The sequence below is a fragment of the Polypterus senegalus genome, chromosome 4 (genome assembly GCF_016835505.1).
Source record: "Polypterus senegalus isolate Bchr_013 chromosome 4, ASM1683550v1, whole genome shotgun sequence".
NCBI classification, from domain to species: Eukaryota; Metazoa; Chordata; class Cladistia; order Polypteriformes; family Polypteridae; genus Polypterus; species Polypterus senegalus.
The window spans coordinates 34,152,102-34,175,766 of NC_053157.1; the positions used below are offsets into that span (position 1 = coordinate 34,152,102).

Below are 23,665 nucleotides of genomic sequence, written 5' to 3' on the forward strand. Positions count from 1 at the left end.
GAAAAGACAATGGGAAAAGCACGGGGGAAAATATAAGAATTTCAGCGAATACCAAGTGGAGGCAAATGAAAAACATACTATTTGTTCAAATAAACCGTGGTATAATCAACAAAAGGAAGTTGACCGAGTGACATAGCGTGTTGGAGAAACTTGAAAGCTCACATTCACAAATCGCACAGTGCCGGAAATAAAAAGAAGTCACATATCAAAGTCGCCGTGAAAAGCCGAGTTGTAAGCCCACTGTCTGAGTGTCATATGAAAGCTTATTAGGGTACAGAGAAAAAAGGCACACAGTGAGGAAAAAGCACGAAATGTCAACTTCAATCTCGACATTTCCACTTTAATCACGTAGTTTATTTTGTCATTAAAGTAGAACATCATAAACTTCATCTTAAAATCGTTTAATTAACCAGTTTCTCAAATCACATCGTAATTAAAGTAGCACGTTAAATGCTTTGTTTTGTATTTGATCTTCTATGTGCTCTGTGTGTGTGAGAATCACTACTTGCTTTTTAAACCGGCTCTCTTCCTCCAACTGGACACAGAATCAATTACATTCGTAATATTACAGTTCTCTGAATAACTAAAATACTGAGATGTAAACGTGATATCATTTTCATGATTCACACTCAGATACAGTGATATAAATACTCTGAGTGGTGCAGTGAGAGAAATATTGAAAAAGTTGCCGCTGTGGCAACTCCTAACAAGAGGAGCTGAAAGAAGAAGAAGAAGTGAGAGTAACAACGCTAAAGCAGTTATGGTATTTGGAATACTATGGCTGTTCCCTCTACCATTATATTGTTATAAGTTAATTACAATCAGATGCATTACACTAATAAACAATATGCGGTTAGTTTCGGTGTATTTATAAAGCCGCGTCAGGAAAATAAGGTGTAACCACACAAGAACAGTAGCACTGCTTTGACGCTGGGTGCCGCCAGTCTGCAAAACCGAGCGGAGAACTTGCGTATGACAAAGTATGAGGTACCGTGGAAAAGTGCGTGGATTTACGCCAAGTGTAGGTTTTATACATCGCGATTTGAACATGGAAAAGTTCTTACGCAACGTTTCTGTGCGTACGCACCGTTTATACATGAGGCCCCAGGCGTGCAGCACTGTTCTTAAAAACCTTCAGATTTTCCTTCATTCTATCTTCCACTACTAACTCTAGTACATCAAGAATACCGTACAGTATATTCCATAACTCCTCCAGCTGATTTGTTGGACCATTCTTGAAGTGATTTTGCCAGCCCAGCACACCACCAAAAAAAAAAAAAAATAATCACACTGCTTATCACCCAGTTACAGAACATGTAGTGGATGTCATTACCCACATTGAAGTAAAATAGTCTAAAAGAAAAAAAAAATATGAGTCTGCTCTGTTCTTTCTTACATACTTCCTCCATGTAACTTGGACAATCCTGCTTGTCACTGGTGTGGATCCTAAAGTACTTGCAGCAGTAAACCACCTCCACATCCTCTCCCTTAATACTAAGCAAACGCAAAGGCTCTATGATGCTGCAAATGTCAATACCCAGATGCTTACTGAGTGGCAGACAATTCTCTTTGCAGTAAAGAAAAGCAACATGCACATCTTTAGCAATCCTTCCCTAGGTGTTTTAAAAAAACACTATAGAGAAATACATATACAGTTTTTGTACCTCGGGCATTTTCAGTTTAAATGACTTATTCATGGCTTCTTGATAAGCTGGGCTATTCACGCCAAGCAACATATATGCACAGACCATTCTCAGCCGCACTCTACACTATCTAGGTTTTAATTTGGCAAACTGGGTATCTCGATTAAAAGTAAAACAGGAGACCAAATGGTAAATCAAATGCTTTGTCTATGGACTTCCACTTCACCATTACAGTCTAGTATAACACTCATAAAATTGGTGCCACTTCACAGGTCCATTAGTCAGTGTCACGATTACTTTTTCCCTTAGCCTTAAACAAGGTATGTGAACCTCTCTACTCTGGAGCACTGTTCACCCACTTACCATTCACAAACAAGCCAGTCCTTTCCAAAAGAGGACCATAGACTCAGATTTAGAGGTGTAGATCCTTAACCCAGCTATATCACATTTAGCTACAAACTGTTCCAATGTGAAACAGAGACAACAGTCTGATGTAGCAGAAAGAACAGCATAAACTACAAAGAGCTGAGATGCAATCCTTAATTTCTCAGACTGGACACTGTACAATGTTTCATTGTGGCTTTACATCCTGTCCATGTAGTTAGAAGTCAAACAACATCCATAATGGGTAACACGGTAAAACACTCTAGTACTACATCCTGTCCATGAAAAACAAAAATTGGGGAGAAGTCCAAAGGTACCCTTAAAGGAAACCCCCTCAACCATCCCCTCCCCCCATGAACAGGCTAAACATAATGTAAACTATGTGAACATAAAACTCTTGCTCTGTGAATGCAGAGAGCATTTGGCACATATAAGTACTCCCAGAACCCCATACTCTTGATCCATCTCCCACATGATAGTATTAGTTACAAGTCAGAAGCATATCTCAAATTCAATAATCATATATAGACAGTACAGGGAAACTCCCATGATCCCTCAAATATCAGTGAAAGGGTAATTAGATGGCTCAATGTTCAATCACCAGGGTAAAATCTGCACTGTTCCCCTTGGATCTGAGGTTCAACTATAAGATGGTAGAGAGGAAAATAAAAATTCTAGCATCAAGGACCTTATTTACATAAGTTTCATTTCAACACGGATAAGACAGCTATATTTTAAGCAAATCAGAAAAATAATGAGCCTGCAAGTTCCCACATACCTTTATCTAAAAAATTCCATCTTAAAATGAATTAATGTCCATGACATCCTGACAATGTGAAAAAAAAAAAACTCACAATATGACTACCTTTTTAAAACAATATTTCATTTCAGATCAGGAAGTCTGTGGGAATGAAATGTTCGGTTGGTAAGGTCAAAGTTGTGAAATGGTAATGTGACACCAACAGTCCAAAAACCACCTATTATAAGAACCAAGGAGCAATCCCAGCAAACCTAGAAATCCAAGATAATTCCACGACAACTCAAGAAATTTCAAAAAGGGTGTGTTTATTTAAAATGAAAAACAACAAGGTAAGATAAATAAAACTAAAAACAAACAAAAAAGTATCCGAGAGCATGACAAAACCAGTAGCTTGCTGTTACACTAGACCTCAAGCTGTTTTGATTAAAAATGATAAACAAGGAAGGGATAATAAAATAAAATCATCTATCAGAGCTAATGATAAAATGATAAACCCGCTGATATTCTGGGCCTTTCACAAAGAGGTTTGAACCTCTACCTGACAACAAAAAAGTGTCTGTGTGTCAAAAACAAATTACACTATTATTGATTCCTCAGTGGACTGAGGGATATTAGCAGTTTTATCATTTGTATCTATACGTATATGCACATAGGAATGGCTGTGTAGTTAACTAAGGCATTCTTTCCCTCCAAGTACAATAAAGTAATTTTCTACAATACAACCGACTCTTTATGAAATCTCATATAACATGGAAAATTTCTATCCAATTTGTTTCAGATTTTCATTAATGATATATTAGCCTTTCTTTAACCTTCTACGTCATTAGCTGCGTAAATATCTATACATAAAACATGAATCTAAGCAGTTTAATGGTACATACAGACTTTTACAAGTATATTGTCATATAAATTAAACAGAAAAAAAGTAGTAGGGGTAGTATGGACAAAAGTAACAGTAGAATTAAAACTTTTGATAGGTTCAGTAGATGGCAGTATAATAAGACAGAAACATACTTTTTAATATATAGCAAACATGTTACTCATTACATGTGAAGGACTCTTATTCATTGAAATGGACTGCTACTTAAACAGATTCGATGGCAGGTATTAACCTCTCTTGAATTGATAAAAGCACAGATTTTGTTCTCACTCACTCACACATTTACATAGCCACCAAGCAAACGCAGTACAACAAGTGGCTACTTTTTGTTCTACCATCCAGTTAAACTGACTAACCAATCAAGTGGTACCACACAGCAATTTTGGTAATATTCTTAAAGGGCTCAGCTCACGTATTACACACAATTCACTTACAAATCCATACACAAAGACGTTACCTTTAAGACACTCATGCTCTGAAACAAAAATCACATTTCCTATTTCATTTTCCACAGAGGATTTTGTGTTGTACGTTTAAATGTGTTCACAAATTTCCAAGTAATTTCCAGCATACTGGTAAAATATATATAAGTAGAACTTCATCCAGTGTATTGGGATAAAGCAGTATATCACTAACTGCTAACCACAGAGAACATAAGATTCAGGCAACACATCAGTGAATGATGTATAGAAATGCTTGCAATGATCCTGACTCGTCTCCATTTTCATTATTCTGTGATGTAAGTGTTGTATCTTTTAGTGCTACTTTAATTAGATATATTTTTTTAATCAACAGGTTAACCACAGATCTAAAGAAGAAAGTCTAAAGAAGAAAGCTATAACGCAGCCTATATAAGTTTGCAATTAAATTTACAGCTGCAGAAAATTAACATAGTTGGATTTTAGAATTTTGTCAGGTATTCATTAATGATCTCATTTAATTAACAAGATGAACTACTGGTAACTTCAAGTGATAACTTCAAATGAAGTAACCTTCTTTTTTTCTCTGCTATCTTGATGGTTCTGGGGAGAGCAGTACTGGACTTATGCCGAGTACATTGTACTTTGTTCATTGTAATGCAATCCTTAAAAATCAGTAAAACTTAAAGGAACGGATGGATAAATAAATCAGTGCAACAAAATGCATCATTATTTTATAATCTTTAGACTTAAAAAACTACTAGTATCTTTCTATTGAATATCATTTGATAACTTTTTCAAGTACTTATCCTCTTCTTCACTGAACTATGAACACAAACAAAAAAAAAGTATGTTAGAAGCTTTTAGATTACCAAATTATTTAAGAAATGGCTCTGGTGGTAATTACTGGTAGATAATTCTGCACAACTGTTTACTTCATGTGACATTAAACTTTGACGACATCTAGTCAGTTAATGTAAGCTTCAAATTATAGGAATGAAAGCAAACAAAACAAAAGTTAGTAACATCCTTTTAAAGTCTACTTTACCATGGCCAATATTGTCAAAGTTCAAAGATTCTGAATATATATAGAAATAGTGGTTACTAAGCAACAAAAGAAGAGGATAGAAGCTTTCCTCGTCTTAAAAAGAAGCAAGCAAATGACCGATTTGAATTAAAAAAAAAAACATATTTACAGAAATGGCACAACATTTCAAAACATGATCAGAAAAAATGTATTCTATTTCTTTCACTAAAAGTAAATATAAAATGTTGAGAACACTGTATCTGGTTAAAAAGGCAAAAAAAAAATAAACTTTCTGTATAAGATATGCAATAAATGGTTTTCTGAAAGCACCAACAATAACTAAAAGTGAAGTTAAAAAAGAACTTGTTTTGTGCTATTGAACAACACTGGACATCACATTCAATTTGTTTTGATTTGCCCATATTCTTGAAGTTATGCAAGGCGACTGCAAAAAAGTGACTGATACCATTGAATACCACTGTCTAGATAATAACTAACTACTAGGCTAAAGTGTAGGCTTAAAGCCTCTGTGTATTGTAATACATTCATACCATACATGTACAACGGAATTCTGTTCTTTAAACTTGGGCTGCATTTAACATTTTGTGAAGCTTTAAATATGCAACAGAACATAAAGGCTGAAATTCATAAAGTTATATATAATTACAAAGATGTTGGAACCATGGTATTTATAAGACAAAGTGTATACATAGAGGAAAAATGAATCATAAATTACTAAACCTGCCTAACATATGTAAAATTGTGAGGAATATTGTAAACACCTTAAAATCTCCTCACCAGTCATGGGTGAGCGACATATATACAAAATGTTAACACAGCCACAAAAGAAGAAAAAAAAGGGGAAAAAAATAAAGGTTTTCTTTGAATTTCTAGTACAACAGATAGACTGAAAGTGGTGCCACATTGCTGTACATTTACTCATTTTGATACCAGCATATGGACCAATCCCAGGAGTAACTCAAAACCAAACAGCAACATGAGCTGCTGTCAATATTACATGCAAAGCAAGGGGAGGGAAAACATTCCTTTTTTTTTAAAAAAGGTGCTTAGTATGTTATGTCATATTCTTAGGCATTTGACAAAATATGGGAGGACAGCAGGGGCAGGAACCAAAGTAAATCATGATAACACTGTGGTTACTATGATGATCAACAGCAACAGTGCCACATTTTTCACCAAATACCATAATGTCAAAAAAATAAATAACTCGGAAAGTTGCAAGAAAGGTGGCTTTCCAAATATTTACGATAAACTAAGCATCAAAAAAAGTGTCACCACCCTGCTGACTGCACAATTCATTTGGATTCCAGTCAAGTAATCTACTGTAAGTGACATTGCTAGATATTACATTCGAAAAGAAGACATAACCCTACTGCTCCAAAAGGAAAAATCCTGGTCGGTAACCACAAAATGAATTAAAGTGATACTACATTCATCATATATAACAATGTTCCATGCATATTTCCCAAATTATTCCAAATAATAGGATATTAAAGTATCAAATTAGAAAGCTATAAACAGAACCATCCGAGTGCTCATGAATATAGGATCAAGGATGAGAAACTCAAAATTGACCCCAAGAGGACCCGAGACAAACCTGGCCAACTGTCTAGGTACTGGCTAAAAGCCTGTAAGCTGCCACTTGCTACAGGGGAAACAATACAGAACAATCCATAAATAAGGGAAAATTATACATAAATATAAAAAATATGTATAAAATGAGTATATACAGTATTACACATGGGACTGTCATGGTTGTGGAGGGGGATCCCTGGTGTCACAGTGGCAGTTGTGGATTTCCTCCCACACAATGATATTTGTGCCCAAATATTTAATGGCTCTAAACTGGCCTACTATAAAGGCATTTGCATGTTCATAGTCTGTTTGATTTGTCCCAAATTAGGGAATATTTTGTTACTTTGTTTCAATTATCAGTTAGTTCAGTTGTGTTTCTCACTGTAAACGTTCAAGCTAACTAAACAAACATATCAATAAACATCCAGTCAGGATGTTGTGGACTTTTTTCATTGGGTAGAAACAGTTTTTTTATTCAAGGAAAAATCCTCATAAAAGGTTCAACAACAGTTGTGTTTGCACACCGCTGCACGTTCCATAATTATTTGGTTTATTTAGCAAACACAGCTTTATCAACAAAACATTTATTACTGAACAACTGGAAGAATAATTAAAAATAATGAGCTACTACATATGGTACGAAAAGGACACCTTTCAAATAGAGGAGTGTACAAAGGAAGACCAGCTCTGCTGAGGGCATACACTGATGTGTTTCAGTTTTATGGCAACAGACATATCAGGTGAGTTTCATTTAACGGTATGATGTTGTGTATTTACTCTCCAGTAGTCAACATGTGAATGGTACCTCGATTTAGTTAATCCCAAATGACATTTACATAATATTTACAAGGGATAAGACTGTACATGTATTGTATAAAGTTCACTTTAGAATGCTGGATTAATATTTAAAATATATGACAAAGTTAGAATGCCTTCTTTTTTGCATTGTGCACAAAAAGAAATCAAATTGACAGGACATCCCACCTGCTTGTATTGCTTTTGTGGTGTAAGATTACGGAGTTTGTTGGTCAGTCTCACAGTGTACTTGAAATGAACTTCTTGCCACCTATATATGTATTCTGGAGGACCAGATTGTGAATTTACTCATTTTGTTTCTTCAACTGCAGTCTGAACATGTGCAAGAGAAGCTCCAAGTCTGAATCAGGTGCATGGCTTTCTAAGATTGATAGGTAATTGTACGAGGTGTTTTATACAATCTCTGTTATACCTGGGTATAGTGTGCATATTTAATTTTACCTTTTTATTGTTTTTAATTTTCCATGTTAACCCTTGACTCATTATGCTGTGAATGAGATTTCCAAATTACTGCCAATATGTATGGAGTGTGACATTTACAGCGTAAACAATTTCGGCCATAATGCAGATTATTTCATATACTTAGATCAGTCCCATGTCAGACCACATTAACACCTCACGCAATCTGTTCTAAGGTTTACTTTATAAAGCTGCATTGTGAATACCCTTCCCAAATGGTCTGGGAAAAATTGTTTTGGTCCACACACAAGAGTGTGACTAGCATGTTCACATTCACCTAAATGAACCAGACTTTAGGGAAATAGCACCAGAAGTTGAAAAAACACGCCAAACAAACTAGGTGTGAAAATGCCTTTTTTGGACTGGGTGTGCACAATTTAAGGTCTGTAATGGCTGCATTTCCGAGTAGTTTTGATAAGTAGTCAAGTAAGGTTAGGAAGCAGACTAAAAGGTTGAAAAAAATGGATGAATATATACTATATAAATATGTGAGTGCATATGTGAGTGAAGGTTAAATGAAGAGATACACACTAAATTGCTGTAAATCTATGGCACACTGCCATTGTTTGACGTGTTCAATTAATTTCTTTCTGTAGAATATATTTGGGTGATAACAAAAAATCCATTTGGAAACCATTTTGTGCCAAATCATTTCCTCCATATTTTTTAGGAGTCACGATAAAATACATGTGGTTATTGATCAGTCCATTGAAAGCAATACCCTAAATAGGCATCACACACTGTCATACATTTTTATAATGATCAGGCGCCCATAATAAATAGGACTAAAACAGGTTGGGCGCAGATCAGATTGTATAAGGATTATGTCCTAACACAGACAACCATACTAATATATAAATACTCCACATTTCTTCCAAACAGAAAAGCCTATGTGACTCTATAGATGTTTTTTTTAATACAATTGGAGGTAGGTGAAAAAAAAAAAAAAACAGGCACTTTGTATTGTTCAATTCTTATGCTATTTGAATTAATTTCCTTAAACTTATGAAGGACTGGCATCCCAATTTGAGTTGGCTCCTGCCTAAATCTGAAGCTACCGAGACAGGCTCCAGGAAAAAGGACATGAAACCATGGATAGAGCAGCTTTAGCACATTCATGTATGAATGAACATGTGATGAACACTACTATCTAAAATGACTTTACCTAAAACTGGCACATTCCATGTTTCTTTTAACCACTCCAGAAATGGAGCATCACATTAATTGTAAGTGTATTTTCAGGTTTAAGTTAAATTACATGAATTATTGAATTCTTATAACTTTACTCTTCTATACAAGCAGAAATATCTCGAACAACAAAAAGGCAAAAAGGATGCAATAGCTGTAAAGTGAACATAATAATTTGACAACTTCATGCTTACTAGAATGTTCCAGTAATTAACCTTCAATTTGCATAAACACTGGCCAATTGCAATACAGTCTTTACCTGCATACCGACATAAAAATAAAAGCAGATTGATACTGTAAATTGTTTTTCCATTCAGATTGTTAAAACATTCAGAAAAGGAGAAGATTTTAATCCATTTCTTTTATCACAGGAAGATCATTTTCAAGGGTTCTTGATGCTGCTGCTCGTTCCTCAGCAAATTATATCAAATGTCTTTAACTACATTAGAAAGCAATTACAGCTTAATGGCTGTTTAAATCCATTATCAACATTCTTCTAACCTTTTAATATTTAAAGATAATATTTAATTTGTGAACATTAATGGACTGTCAGAATTAGCACGTACATATTTAGCTTTTTCAGTTGCATTGAAAGATAAGGCACTACCCCCAAAACAAAAATGTCACAGAAACTCAATCCTCCCCTCACTTCCCTGTCAAATCCTTTTCCACAAACATCCCAGTGTTGTCGCACACAGGTCACCAGTTCAATAGACCAATGGAAACTGCCAGCTGGGAATACCAATTCTTGGCTAGTTACCTCTTTATTTTAAAACTGCAAATGTATTCAGACAACCGGCATGTCTGGGACATTAAATACTGAACATGTTCTATGTTTAGAGCTTTCAACTCAATAACCACCCCTTTCTTAAAAATGCACTTGCAAAGAACTCAACAGGCTTAAATCGTTTAGCTACCGTGTGTAAAATGGCATACGAGACACTTTTATTGCATTGTTTGCCGAGATCGTATCCCTCAGTTTGTCATATTCATTTAATTAATCTAATTAGTGGTTTAGTGAAACATCAGCCGATAAGAATATTAAGCAAATAATTAAATAATATCAAGCATGTCCAAACATAGCTCAGTACAAAGAATAAATTAGTCAAAGTAAAGCACATGGTATGTATACTTAGAATTAGCCATAATTTGGTTCATTTTCTTAACTGCTGTTATTATTTACACAAGAACGTAAATTTAGTATCAGCAGCAAAAGAATACAATGATGCATGCTTTAACTCAAGCAATAATAATAAACAGCATTTTGCATTAAAACAACTTTTCCCCCCAGATGGCACACATGTAGACATATTATTAAACATAAGAAGCAAGGGGAAAAAGACATCTTTTTGGTACTATTATAAATGATCTGAAATTGGTAAGCGCAAGATTATCATACTGTAATTAGTATGACAATAGCTACAAAAAAATAGTATAAGATTTTTTTTGGTATTAACTAAGCTACCATGTACCTTTTAAGGCTTTAAATCCTTACTTTCACATGACAGGAAAAGATGCCTAATTTATCAGACCTCTGTGCCACTTTTTATTTCTGGCATACATTCAGTCCTCACCATATAATATGTCAGAGCAACAACTCTGTAAACTGTACTGATTGTATAATGCGAGGAGTTACACATTTAATTTAATCAAAGAAGTCTACAAAGGTGCAGAAGAAAAATTGTTGAATAATGTACTGACACTAATTCTTAAATAATTACTTTCTAAGGAAATATTATTTCATTCTAACATTAATGAAATATAAGTAACGCCATATTTAAACTATAAGGTCTTTCTGTAGAAATCCAATTTGATGGGTTGGTATTTACAGTACATTGCACTATCAAGATGCAGCAAAAGCATTTACACACACACTTAAATCAAACGTGTGAACGTTGTGATGCAGTAATGGAGGTAGGATATCAACATAGATTCCCATGCGTTTTTTTCTGCTCATTTTGCAATTTGTCTATATTTTAGAAGCATAGATCATTTCCAGAATATTTTGTTTCAGCACAGAAATGTTATGATATTATAAGCCTTAGTACTTTCTATCATTATTTCCTCCACTTCAACTCAGACACAAATTTGATATACAACACGATTCAAGAGTGGTGAGACTATAGTTTGGTAGGTGCTTTGATTATTCCAATGGCTTAGGAACTTTCAAATGAGATGAACAAAGTTTGAATATATGTTTAATCGTTGTTCCCAACACTTTTCTCTCTTCTTCTCTCTCCTTTTAAAATGTCTCATGCAGCAAAAAAATAACATAATGAAGCCACATCTTTCAGTGAAATCCACTCAGATTGGATATGGGCGATGGGAAGCACCTCAGAATTCAATACCACATATGAATGCAGCCTGTATTTAATCTCTGAAAAGAAAAAGAAGAAAAAAAAAAGAAAGATACAAATTGGCTTTTTTTTTTTTGCTGTTTACACTGAGGCGTTACCCATTGCATAGCTGCGCTCAGGTCCTAATTTGGGATCCTGAGGTGGTTCATTGTGACGTGGGTGCTGTACAATGCTGAATCACTGCATGCTCCCAACTTCTCTCTCTCTCTTTTACACCAAAAAGTGATCTGTGCCGGATGTGTAAAAATCAGAATCAAGTCACATCCGTGTGGTAGTGCAAATATAGCCTAAGACAAAACCATCTAACTATCCATTCTTTAACCAGTACAGTTTTATAAAGACACACAGTCTAGCCTGGCAACAGACGAGCCAATCCTGAACAAGGCTTTCACTTGAAAAAGTACATACACAACCTTGCAACTCATTCATGGCTGCCATTTAGCTTAGTGTAAATATCACTGTAAGAGGAACATGCAAAATGCATGCCAGCACTGCAGAGGCCCAGAATTGAAATTTAGGATTCAATAGCTATAACTTAACAGTACTACCATTGTACTCTATGCCACCCCCATTGACAAGAAGCAAGGATGTTTTATAGTATTATTAAACAAAATCAATACAACTGTTTTAATGAACTGCTAGAGATCACAAATTTGGTAAAGTCGTTTCCTTTTTTCAGGATCATTTCAATGATAACAACAAAACGTAAAATAAATAAACAAACAAAAATACAGTATATTTTAACATATATATATGTTTTTTGTGTGTGTGTGTGTGTGTGTGTGCATATATACATACATACACACACAAACGCACTTCTTACCACAATCAAAATCATTTTAAATGTAAACTTCTGTTCTCACAACATTAGTGATGGCTATGCTTCAGATATCATTGGCAAAAAAGTTTGGGAACTGTCCTGTCAAAACAGTATAAATTCTAAAGAATGAAAAACTTATCTTGGTGAATCTTTCTAACAAAGGTTTCAGTGTTCCGGAAATGGCGGGAATGGATCCATCTGACATAACACTGTCATCACAAAACCATGAAAATATTAAAACGTACGATAGCTCTAATGATTTACCCTAAAGACAGACATGACTGGTGGGTCTGCGAACATCTGCCAAAATGTTCTACTAAAGAGTTAGCTACAATCAAATCTAAGGAAAAATAATGTTGAAATTTAAGAACAATCTATAGTAAGTGATAATCTTAACAAAATAATCAGCCAATAAACAAGTATTTCTATCTCTCTCTATTGATCAAATCCAGGAACATAATCTCCTTTAAATACCATGCAAAATGTACTGCTACATGATGCATTTAATATTTCTTCCAAATGCAAAATACACTTACAAAATGCATAAGTAATCATACAGTTTAGAGAACAGAAATACAGAAATATCCACATCTACAAAAAAAAAAAACAGAAAAGCACTTTTTTTTTTTTTTATTTATTACCGTATCAACTTTGTTGCATGCCAAATAAAGGCCCGAGACAGTGTCAACACCTTCCAACTGTTACATTCATGAAAACTGAGGCACTTTTCTGTTACAACTTGCCAAAAAGTATCACTTATTCTGTTATACAAGAAAAATGACACAGTACTTGAAACTTTCTACAGTGAAATGTGCAAAATCAAACCCAATTTCAATTATCTTCCATTAAGCCATGTCTTTTTTCTGGGACTGAGTAGTTCATGCTCTTCAAAAACCACTACACACCAGTCCTTTGTTCAAGCCACATCACACAGTGAACACTTAACTGGTATTTACATACATTGGCTAACTGACTACAAATGGCAAATATTAATTTAGACGAGGATAATATTCAGATATGGAAAGATTCCCGCATGTTATAAGCAGGCACTCCAATTGCAACTTCTACAAAATCACTATTTACCAACCTAGTTAATAAAAAGGACTTAAGGACACAGGAACTCAAAACAGACAAAAAAAAAAAAGATTCACAGGGACAGGCGCATCAACAGCAGTCTTGATTTAAAGTAGCACAGTAAATATAGCTCTAATATTGCATTCAAAATTTGACTACTTGTCTCACCAAGGTTGATTCCTAATGTGCCCGAAACTGCAGGTAAAGTCTGCACCAAAAGATTAAATACAATGAATGTTTGTGGGCATGGATTTAGAGGACTACACAAAAACTAAAAGGGCAAGCAAACTATGCAGTTACACTGTAAAACTACTACTATAGAAAAACTAAAAAAAAAATGTTAGCCCTAAACATAATACAATAAGTAAATTTCTTAGGTTTTTAATATGAGTAACTGTTGTGTTGTGGCCAGTTGTGTCCATGCAACGGCATCTTTAGGTGGCATACGATAACTGGTGAAGTGCCCTATTTCCTCAACAATGAACATGCTCTTCAGTTTCTTCTACTGTTTCATTTTTTGTTCTTTGCCAGCACATTCCTCTTGATAACTAAACTTTTGCTTTCTGAAATGATGGGCTGGGACTTCAATCTACACAAATTGTAAATTAACCTAATCTTTAGTGAAGTATTCCTTTGAACTCAGTATTAAGAGTTTTGAATTTTTCCTATTATAATCTTTACAAACATCCTTTCATTTTTGCACCTTCAGCAACACCTTCCATCTGAAATAAGAACTATGCATAAAGCATAGACCTAATACAAAGACAAAACAGCATACATGTCGATAGTTTGCTGTAAGCACTGGTGCAAGACAGACTTTTTCAAACATTTAGTGAGTAAACACACTTAGACAGGCTTCCCTTTAAAATTACATATTGCAAAAAGATTAAACTAAACTATAAGTTGCACTTTAAAAATAAAAGAACTTAAAAGCACAATCAATTTGAATACAGTCATTGAAATAAATCAACACTATCCTTCACTATTGTACCTGCATTATGATATATAACTGGCAACCACCATATAACATTCATAAAAGTTAAAATTATCTTTTTACTATTACTTGAATACTCCTCAACCCTGAATTGACTTAATCAGATTGCAGAATGTTATGTTATTATTTAACTACATCCAGAAACCCTAAATTGGAAAAAAATGATTTAGGAAATGGGAGGATGAACGGTAATATTCATCTTTACAGCTAATACATATATAAATTTACATACACACACACACATACATATATATATATACATATATATATATATATATATATATATATATATATATATATATATATATATATATATATATATATATAAATACAGCATACACACATATACACATAGTATATCATGCAAATACATATACATACATACATACATATTGTACATAGACAAAAGTCAACTTGTCAGATTTTGCTTCAATAAAGCAAGACAGTGCCTAGGCTACACTCTCCAACTTACACACAGACAAGTTTTCTACCCACAGACAGTGTATCAGTTTATGTTTTCATATGACTTAAACAATTCTTAAGACATAATTTTTCAGAAAACAATAATATGCAAAATCCCTATACAAATTAGCTTAATGATTCTAAAATGCTGACAGAACCTCACTCACTATACAGACTAATACAGGAAATTTGGCAGGCAACACAAAACAAGCAAAAAAATAAGAGCCTACCAGTGACTCCAATTAATAAATTCACCTGCCTGGAAAGAGATATCTTTGCACAACAAAGAAAAAGGTTGTGTATAGGACCCTGAAAAACTCAAGAAATTACAGGTGGAACAAAGCAAAAGATACAGAATTCGTAGCACAGAGGATACAGTTGTTAGGGCGAGTAGTAGGGGGCAGAACTTACAACACTGGAATGATCTTTAATACTTTGAAAAACAATATTTAGAGTAGTGAATACATAACAGCTTTGAAATTGTACATCAGCTTTCAGGAACATAAATGGCCAAATCATGACAGCCCTCACTAGCTTGTACTATTTGCAGATAAGAGAGTGTGAACTCCACGCCAACAACTTCTACTTCTCGCCAGCAACAAAACCTTAAATATCACATCTTATCCAAGCAACGCAACACAAGAAGGTCACAAGAAATGATTGGTAGAAAGCTATACACATAGGGAATCAGACAGCTAAACTGGGATTCTTTAAAACACCAGACCTCACACAAGTTATCACACACTTTAGTAGAGGAGCTAACAAGAAAGCATTTGGCAAAAATGGGTGTAATATGAGCAGCCATCCTATGAAATATCATCACTGTACACATACGCCCACATGAACATGCTCTGGAAAAAGAGCATCTAAGGGGCTATGCTGTCAGTGAGCAACAAATACTGATGTGAGAATTCAAAGGCAGATACATGTTGCAGTTTTCAAAAATCAAATTCTTAGCACCATGATGCAACTGTAAATGCTAAAGGAATAATGGCAAGTTAACTGTGTGTGAGGTATACTATATACAAAATAAATAAAAATGAATGCCTATACCAATAGTTGTTGCATGAATCAATAAGCATGTATTCATGAAGAGCGCAAAGATTATGGGCTTATGCCTCAATTGAAACATATTTAATAAGGTGGTATCTCCAAATTAGGCCAGGGTTTGTGTACAAGATGAGACTAGCCATAGGTCCTATCTTCTATCTTGTTCTCATCATTGCCAGGATAGGGTAGAGTACACAACAATTTATAATTTATTAAGTTTGTATAAAAGCAAATGATGGAAAGCACAAACAAAATGTATGCTATAATTACACTATTTTTACAGTAAATTAAGTTGCTTGATAGGCCTGCATTGTGTAATGTTCTAGAGACTACCAAAAACAATTTTTTTAGGAATAGATCATGCACCTATATTTATAGGGGAAATGCAAACAAAAAAATTAAGGGATCCTTTCTTCTCCTACCAATTAAGAGCGTTCAGGCTTTTTTTTTTTTTTAAATTAAGCTTCCATTGAATCTGTCACAGCTTGTCAAACACAAATCATGCAACAAACTATTTCAATTATTTTCCTTATTTAATTTGCTCCAAATGCCAGTGCCTTGCACTTCTACGAGAAGTGACAGAGAAAACCAATGTTTAAACTGTTTTAAGAGTTTCATTGTAAGATTAGTTCTGGATTTATGCTTCACTTATGTAACTGGAGGAAATAACACAGATGCAAGAAAATATGTCAAAATAAAACATTCAGAAACATCAAAGTGGGCCTTTTTCCATTTTAACTATATATATATATATATATATATATATATATATATATATATATATATATATATATATATATATATATATATATATATATATATATATATATATATATATATATATATATATATATATAAAAATTAAACTGCTACATTGATTTTACCCAAAAATATCCAATGAAGCAGTTCCTACAACTCCTATTTCATGTTTCTTGGCCCACCTTCTCAATACCGTCCAAAAGGATGATTTTGATTTGCTTCCTTCTTCTAGCAGAACTATGAAAGTAGATAGCACTAGCGGAAAAAAAGAGTACAAATAAAGAGCATTTTGCATTTACAAGAATAAAAATAGTGATTTAAACTAAGCAAATTAAATATTTGAATACCATACTTGGCATTTTAGCAAAGGTAGCAACTGCTAAATTGTGTTTGCACATGGCAGAAATGTGCCAAGTGCAGCGATTAAGTATCACTGGGGGAGTGCCTGTGTGAAAGCTAAGGTATTATCACCTCAGCTAGTTAAAGTTGTTAAGTTTTTAAATAAAATTAAAAAAAAAAAAAAAGTTTGGGTTACTTCAACAACACTTAATGCTTATTACAGCCCAGCTGAATTCAATTTGTGCACCTAGTGGAAACGGAAGGCACGGATATACCTTGCACCTGCCTCGCCAAAAAAAAAAAAGTCATTCTGCACATTTTTTACTTTTATACAATGCCCAAACATGCCATAATCTATTAATCACCCCTACAAAATTTCAAGTGAGGAAAACATATGCAGTAGTAATGCATTCACAATAAGTTCATAAAGAAAATAGCCAGAGTGAGACCAACTATGAAGTCTACATGACTAGGGAACTTTAACTGCATAAATTTTCAATAATTGTGGCGGAATAATGATATGAAAAAATAAAAACTGAACAATAAAAATAAAATACAGGAGATCGACTAAGGACAGAATTCAAAAGTAAGCACCATGTTAAAACAACACATAAATTTACATACTTATCTATAGTGTCACAACAGAAACACCCAATAAACATTTACAAGCCACATGGTGCACCTTGTGGCCTGCTTTTCACATTAACTACAGACTTGCTCCTGCACTATAATCATAGCTTTGATCTCCAAAGAAAACTGCAAGACGGGTTTCATCACTGCCATGAAAAAAAAAAAAAAAAGTATCCCACCCCAACAGCCCGCTGCTGAAGCTAAAGGGACTAAATGCCTTGGTTTGTTTTAATGTTCTCTGTTGAACACCTGCAAACATCAAATAAACTTGCAGTTTCTATGCTGGGGATTGACAAAAGCCTTTCATGTGAGAACTGTTCCATGGGAATGTCCTGACAAAGGCTCAGGTTTCAGTCGTCTCCCTCAAGAGATGCAGGAGAAACAAATACAGCAAAATGTGGACGTAAAAGTAATGCTTGCAGCAGCTCCTAAATGTACACATTCCATTACTAATAAAACCATCTTGGTGAAAATGTGAGGTAAAAAATGTCAAAAACCTGTGAACTGTTCAACAAACGAGTTCTCTCAGACATCTTTTACAATTTACTTTTCAAAATAAACAAAAGACAATGCACTACAGATCCATTTTCCTGCCAACAATCGAAAATTTTGACATATTATCAAAGGCATTATTGTCTATAAATCGCATTCAGATATAAAATAAAAAATAATTCACTTTTTGATAAATGTACTGATGCCACAAAGAGATTATTCCATGTTTTATTTAAACTGTAACAGGATGTCACATATCAAGCCTCACAATACCAACCAATGATTCAATAACATGGCTAACAGAAACAAAGTGCAAAGTGAGGGTCACCTAAATGATTTGCTGGAGTAAATTATATTTTCTACTCTGACACACAAAAAAAGAAGCAACCTAGCATCAAACAAAAGGCATAGGAGAAAAAATGTTAGTTTACGAATAACCTGAAGAAAACAGCTGATGCTAATGAGGTTAGACTATCAAATGTTAGAAAAGCACTGTTTTACTGTATCCTTTATCAAACCAAAAAAAGCAGCACTGGGTAGCAGTGAAAATGTTTGTAATGTTTCAAAATGCCTATGCTAAATACTACATAGGCATATAAACATCTTCCAAAGACTTTTAAAAACTATTACATAATGAGCCAGCATCTGACTGTAATGTGCATCATTTTGCGAAAATACAATGAAAATTCACCAGTGCAGTTTCACAGAGAGCAAAAATTTAAATGGATATGTTTATCCATCTTATCTTTCCTATTATTTTTAGTATTGATAAATTTAGCTACTTGTTTACTTAGTACTATATAAACCCAAACATACACACATATACAGTAAAGATGCACCAAAAAAGTTACCTATTTCATTTGTGACGTTTGTAAAACCAAGCTTACATGTAACAAATAATTATAATTATATGCAAAAACGTGAGCTTCTTATATGATGTTGTATATGTATCAACACACATACACGTGCAATGAAACATAGCTATGCCCACAGAGACAGAGAGAGAGAGAGAGAGAACAATACGGAAATAAGCATAGCCCACCAATATGATATCTTCCAAAGGAAACCACCCCGAAGGCCAAATCTAGTGCTGCCAGAAAGGTGTCAGTCAACAGAATCACCTTACAGCCAGCAAGTCAGCTGCTTCCGGATGCCCTGTCCTTTTAGCAATCATGCAAAAGTGAAGGAAGTATTCTATCCAAACTCTACAAAGAATAAGCAACCTACATGCAAACAGACAAACACAATAACCCCACATTCAACCTCCAATAAACTCTTTATGTCCTTGCATGAGCCTGCAGCAGATGGCCTTAAGCTTGAGTTTGCAGATTATTATTCAAGGGGCACAGGTTTTCAGTGCACTATGAAGAATTGGTACTTGTGAAAAGAAACAGGTATTGCCTTTTAAAAATATTACAAAGTTTCAAAAAAAAAAAAAAAAAAGACTACACTTTGAGAAAGCTTTGGACCACTTCCTATCTTTGCCGAATGTTGCCTAACTAATTTGACATGCATTTGGGATTTTTAGAGCGCTGCTAAAATGTGCAAAGTCTCAGGAAAGCATTTCATAGGAATTATAAACGTTAATAATTTAAATTTTAATTCCAAAGCACTGAATTCTTTCATCCCCAAACATTACACACTTAAAAATGTTTTTCTACAACTCGTAAACAACTGATAGAAATGTACAAAGTTCCAAATAAAAGTAAACAAGTAAAAAACAGTAATATTAATTGAAAATCTAAACTGCAATATAATCAAACCAAAAATTACTTAAAAATGGTTAAAAAGAAGACAATTACTTGTCACCAGTCTCAGAAGTATTCATGTAGTTTTCACATGCCCGCTTTGCTATATGGTGGTTTGAATGTGTGAAAAAAAAAAAAACAACTTTGGAGAGTATCAAGGCCTTTCTGAAAAAACTTAACAGGATCAGTCTTCTCTAAATCCTAGATCACCCACCCCAAAAAAAAAAAAAAACAAAAAACACAATGAACTTCATCTTACTAATTCTACCATCCTTTTATCAAATCACATGATACAGAACTACCACATAAAACCTTTACTGCAGGAATGTACTAAGAAATAAAACATGGCAACGTCAAGTAAATCAAAGGATATGTTATGTTTATAAAAGGTGGCACTGAATTGGATCTTCTGCATTCCCTCTCTATCATTCTCCTAATCCTTGCCAAACTACATCTTATTAATCTCAGAATAATCAATGCAGCAATAATGCACAAAAGGCTAGATCTTATCTTAGACAATCGTCTATCTTCGAGACAGTAATGTATCCATTCTTGATGAAAACCAGAAGTAAACAGTTATAAATAAGACTAAGTTGATTTGGTGGGGCATTTGCATGCATTTAAAAAATAAACAGAAAAGGGCAAAAACAATTACTCATTGCTCTATAAAGATTATATTATAAGGCACGATATGATGATAAAAATAAAAAAATAATTAAAAGCAAAAAGCAAAAGGTGCTTGCCAGCTTATCCCCAAATATCCAGTATGTTGCTATGGTAAGAGCCCAGACACTGCCGCTGGCACCTTCAATCCTGACATTGTGCCAGGACATCACCTAATGAAGCAAGCTTCGTCAAGGCCCACTAACAAGAACCAACTCTAAACAAAAATCCTTTATTTGTTTGTGGGGGATGGGGAGCTACAAAAATAATTAAGCATTCAAAAATGCCTCAAACAGAAAATTAGGGTAAAATTTGCTCATAAATTGTTCTCTGCAACAAAGAGTTTAAAAATTCAAACTCAAATAATATTTTTTCTAGATTCTTCAAAAATATATACAAAGGATTACTTATTTACTTTCAATTCTGTACTGCAAGTATTCTTGGCAAATAGAAATAATAGTCCAGAACCATTTTAAAGTTTAAAGTACACAGATATACTTCTAATCTGAATCAAAAAAAATTTAGTGAAAATAACCACTTACTGTCAAAAAAATTCAATAAGACAAACACTGCCTTGACCTTTGTTAATTTTACAAATAAACCGAAAGATTGGAAAAATTATACATATTTTAAATATTCTTGACTTTAACCCCACATGCGAACTGATGAGACTAATGGGTTCTCTATAACCTTTATGTTGAATTGGGCAGGTCCTTGAAGAAATCGAAGAGTTACAAAGCATGAATAGGCAAAAGAAGCTCGGCATTTTAGGTTCATCTATTTGTCGCCACTGAAATGGACCAAATGAAGTCAGATACTATTGAATTGCTCTTACTTTGAAATATTACCTAAAATGCAATGCTCAACAGTGAATTAATAAGCAATGCTCATTAAGAAAGCAGTAAACTAAATATGACAAGGCTGAATACTTTTTTTGAGAGATTCCAACAGCAAATAAATCAAATTGGTGCAATGCATCCATTAGGCATACAGCTGAAGCACTTGTTCCCCAATTGCACTTGTACACAATCTATTAAGACCAATCAAAAATAAAAACACAGCAACAGAAACACAGTGTTTCATTATTCAACAATCTAAAATTATTTTACTGCCTTGTGTTTTGCACATTACCACTGCTGAAGAACAGTGATCTAAAACTGTATTTTTCTTTTTTTTTTCTTATTTGTGATGTTAGGTTTATTAGGGGAAAAAAATCTCATTGTATTACAGCATTGACACCAATCTTTGTACCTAATGAGCACAGATAAAAGAACCCCCACCACCACCACCTTCACCACCATCATCATCATCATCATGAGCGCATACACACACACCCACCCACAGAGTGTGAGAAAGTATATTTTATTTGCATCAGGATATTTACACAATCTGTTCAACATCCCTGTTAATTTAAAAATGACAACAAATACCATATCAAAAATGCATTATACATTTGAATGGATTTTTTCCCTTTGTCACAAAAATACATTTTCAAATGAAACAAGAGACAAATCTACAATGCTGCAATAGAATTTCTTCTTCAGACAATTCTAAACCAAACCATGAATTTCAAATCAACTACTAAAAACAAACTGAAATTTCTGAAAACAATCATCTAAACTTAGAACTATCAACAATACAAAAAAATATTTTCGATTAACCTGTTCAAAAATCTGTTCGTACTAGCATTCAAATGAAAGCTCAGTATGCAATATAACAGAAAACAAAGTGGTAGCTGATTCGTATCCAATGTGTCAGTTTTTCCCCCAAGTTTCCAAAGGCACGAACATACACACATGCACACGCACACACACTTCAAGCTCAGATTTACATACTTGTGCCTGCGAAATTTCCACTTCCAAGTGAGGTTGGTCCATTTTTTCCACTGCTTACAGGGGGGGAAAACATCTAAAAGAAAACAAAGCTGAAGTTAAAACAAAGGAATAACCCCCACGCGTGTAGGCCACTGCAAGTTTAATCTTCCTAAGCAAAACATGTAACTCAAACACAGTACATATTACAACTTAGCAATATAAGTGTAATAGAAAGGTGTATACTAAAACACAAACATATATGTGACAATGAGTTTTCTACTTATACTATATGTGTATACCTCTCACACATAAAATGGTCAAAACACATTCATTATGAAAAGAAAACAACATGCAAATTTAATTTGAAATCAAAGACTCTTTTCATGATTTATAACGTGCAGCTATAATGGAAACCTTCACATTAAAAAGTCTGCCTGAATTAACTGTCATCCATAACAGACTGGCAGGTCTACTGAGCTACAGAACTAAGGACTATATTATAATGGAGATGTAAATCCACTGAAAGAGGAGTTTAACAGTAACAGTTAAATATAATCACCCCTTCTTAAGTCAGCACTTTACAAAATAAACTTTTTGAGGTGTAATTATTCATTTTATCCTTAGAGTTAATGCAGGATGCTGAATGACAATCACCCACATGAAAAGTTGTCCAAAAAACATAGATTTCAAAAGCATGGCCAGAGGCGACATTTCCTGTCCTAACTCCCAAAACTGTCTCTCACAAGACAGTTCTTGTCCAGTGTTTCCAAATACTGCTTTAACTCGCCAGCATTTCCAAACCCACCTGAGCAGGTTGGGATCCAACATTGAGAAATGAGGATTGGCAAGAACTCTCTATTTTATGTCAGACTACAAATGTTCTATACAACTCCAAAAACATTAAATTGATAAAAGGAGTAGAACAAAGGAAATCCTAAGGATTATCCACAACAAACATTAACTGCTACATACTATACTTTTTTCTGTCCTTGCTACTACAGATCTCTCTCTTTTATACGTTAAAAATGTGCAAATTAAAACAAAAAAAAAGTGTACTGTTACAGATGTCTACTACACTTGTATTGAAAAATCTGCAGGAACGACAAAAGAAGAACAAAACAAGAAAAAAAATACTTAAAAGTGAGATATACTACCATTGATGTTGGGAACATTTTCAAATCGCTGTTTCTCATCTATAAGACAACAAAATTACTAATGCAATATCATTTCTTTTTGGAAAAATTGTTTCATTTTAAATCTACATTATTTTAGTACTTCCTACATACAAATT

General features: G+C 34.0%; 1 protein-coding gene across 14 annotated transcripts in view; it reads right to left on the reverse strand.

Annotated features, from left to right (window-relative positions):
* Positions 1 to 23,665, reverse strand: part of LOC120527245 (transcription factor 4) — a 303,004-nt gene that overhangs the window by 276,601 nt on the left and 2,738 nt on the right. For 10 of the 14 annotated variants that reach the window (XM_039750437.1, XM_039750441.1, XM_039750436.1 and 7 more), the window contains 2 exons: positions 23,529 to 23,567; positions 22,396 to 22,468 (listed from right to left, as the gene is read on the reverse strand). In XM_039750437.1, coding sequence (XP_039606371.1) covers positions 22,396 to 22,468; positions 23,529 to 23,567 — 112 coding nt within the window. The remainder of the gene's footprint in view (positions 1 to 22,395; positions 22,469 to 23,528; positions 23,568 to 23,665) is intronic. The other 4 variants (XM_039750445.1, XM_039750439.1, XM_039750446.1 and 1 more) reach the window with 1 other exon arrangement.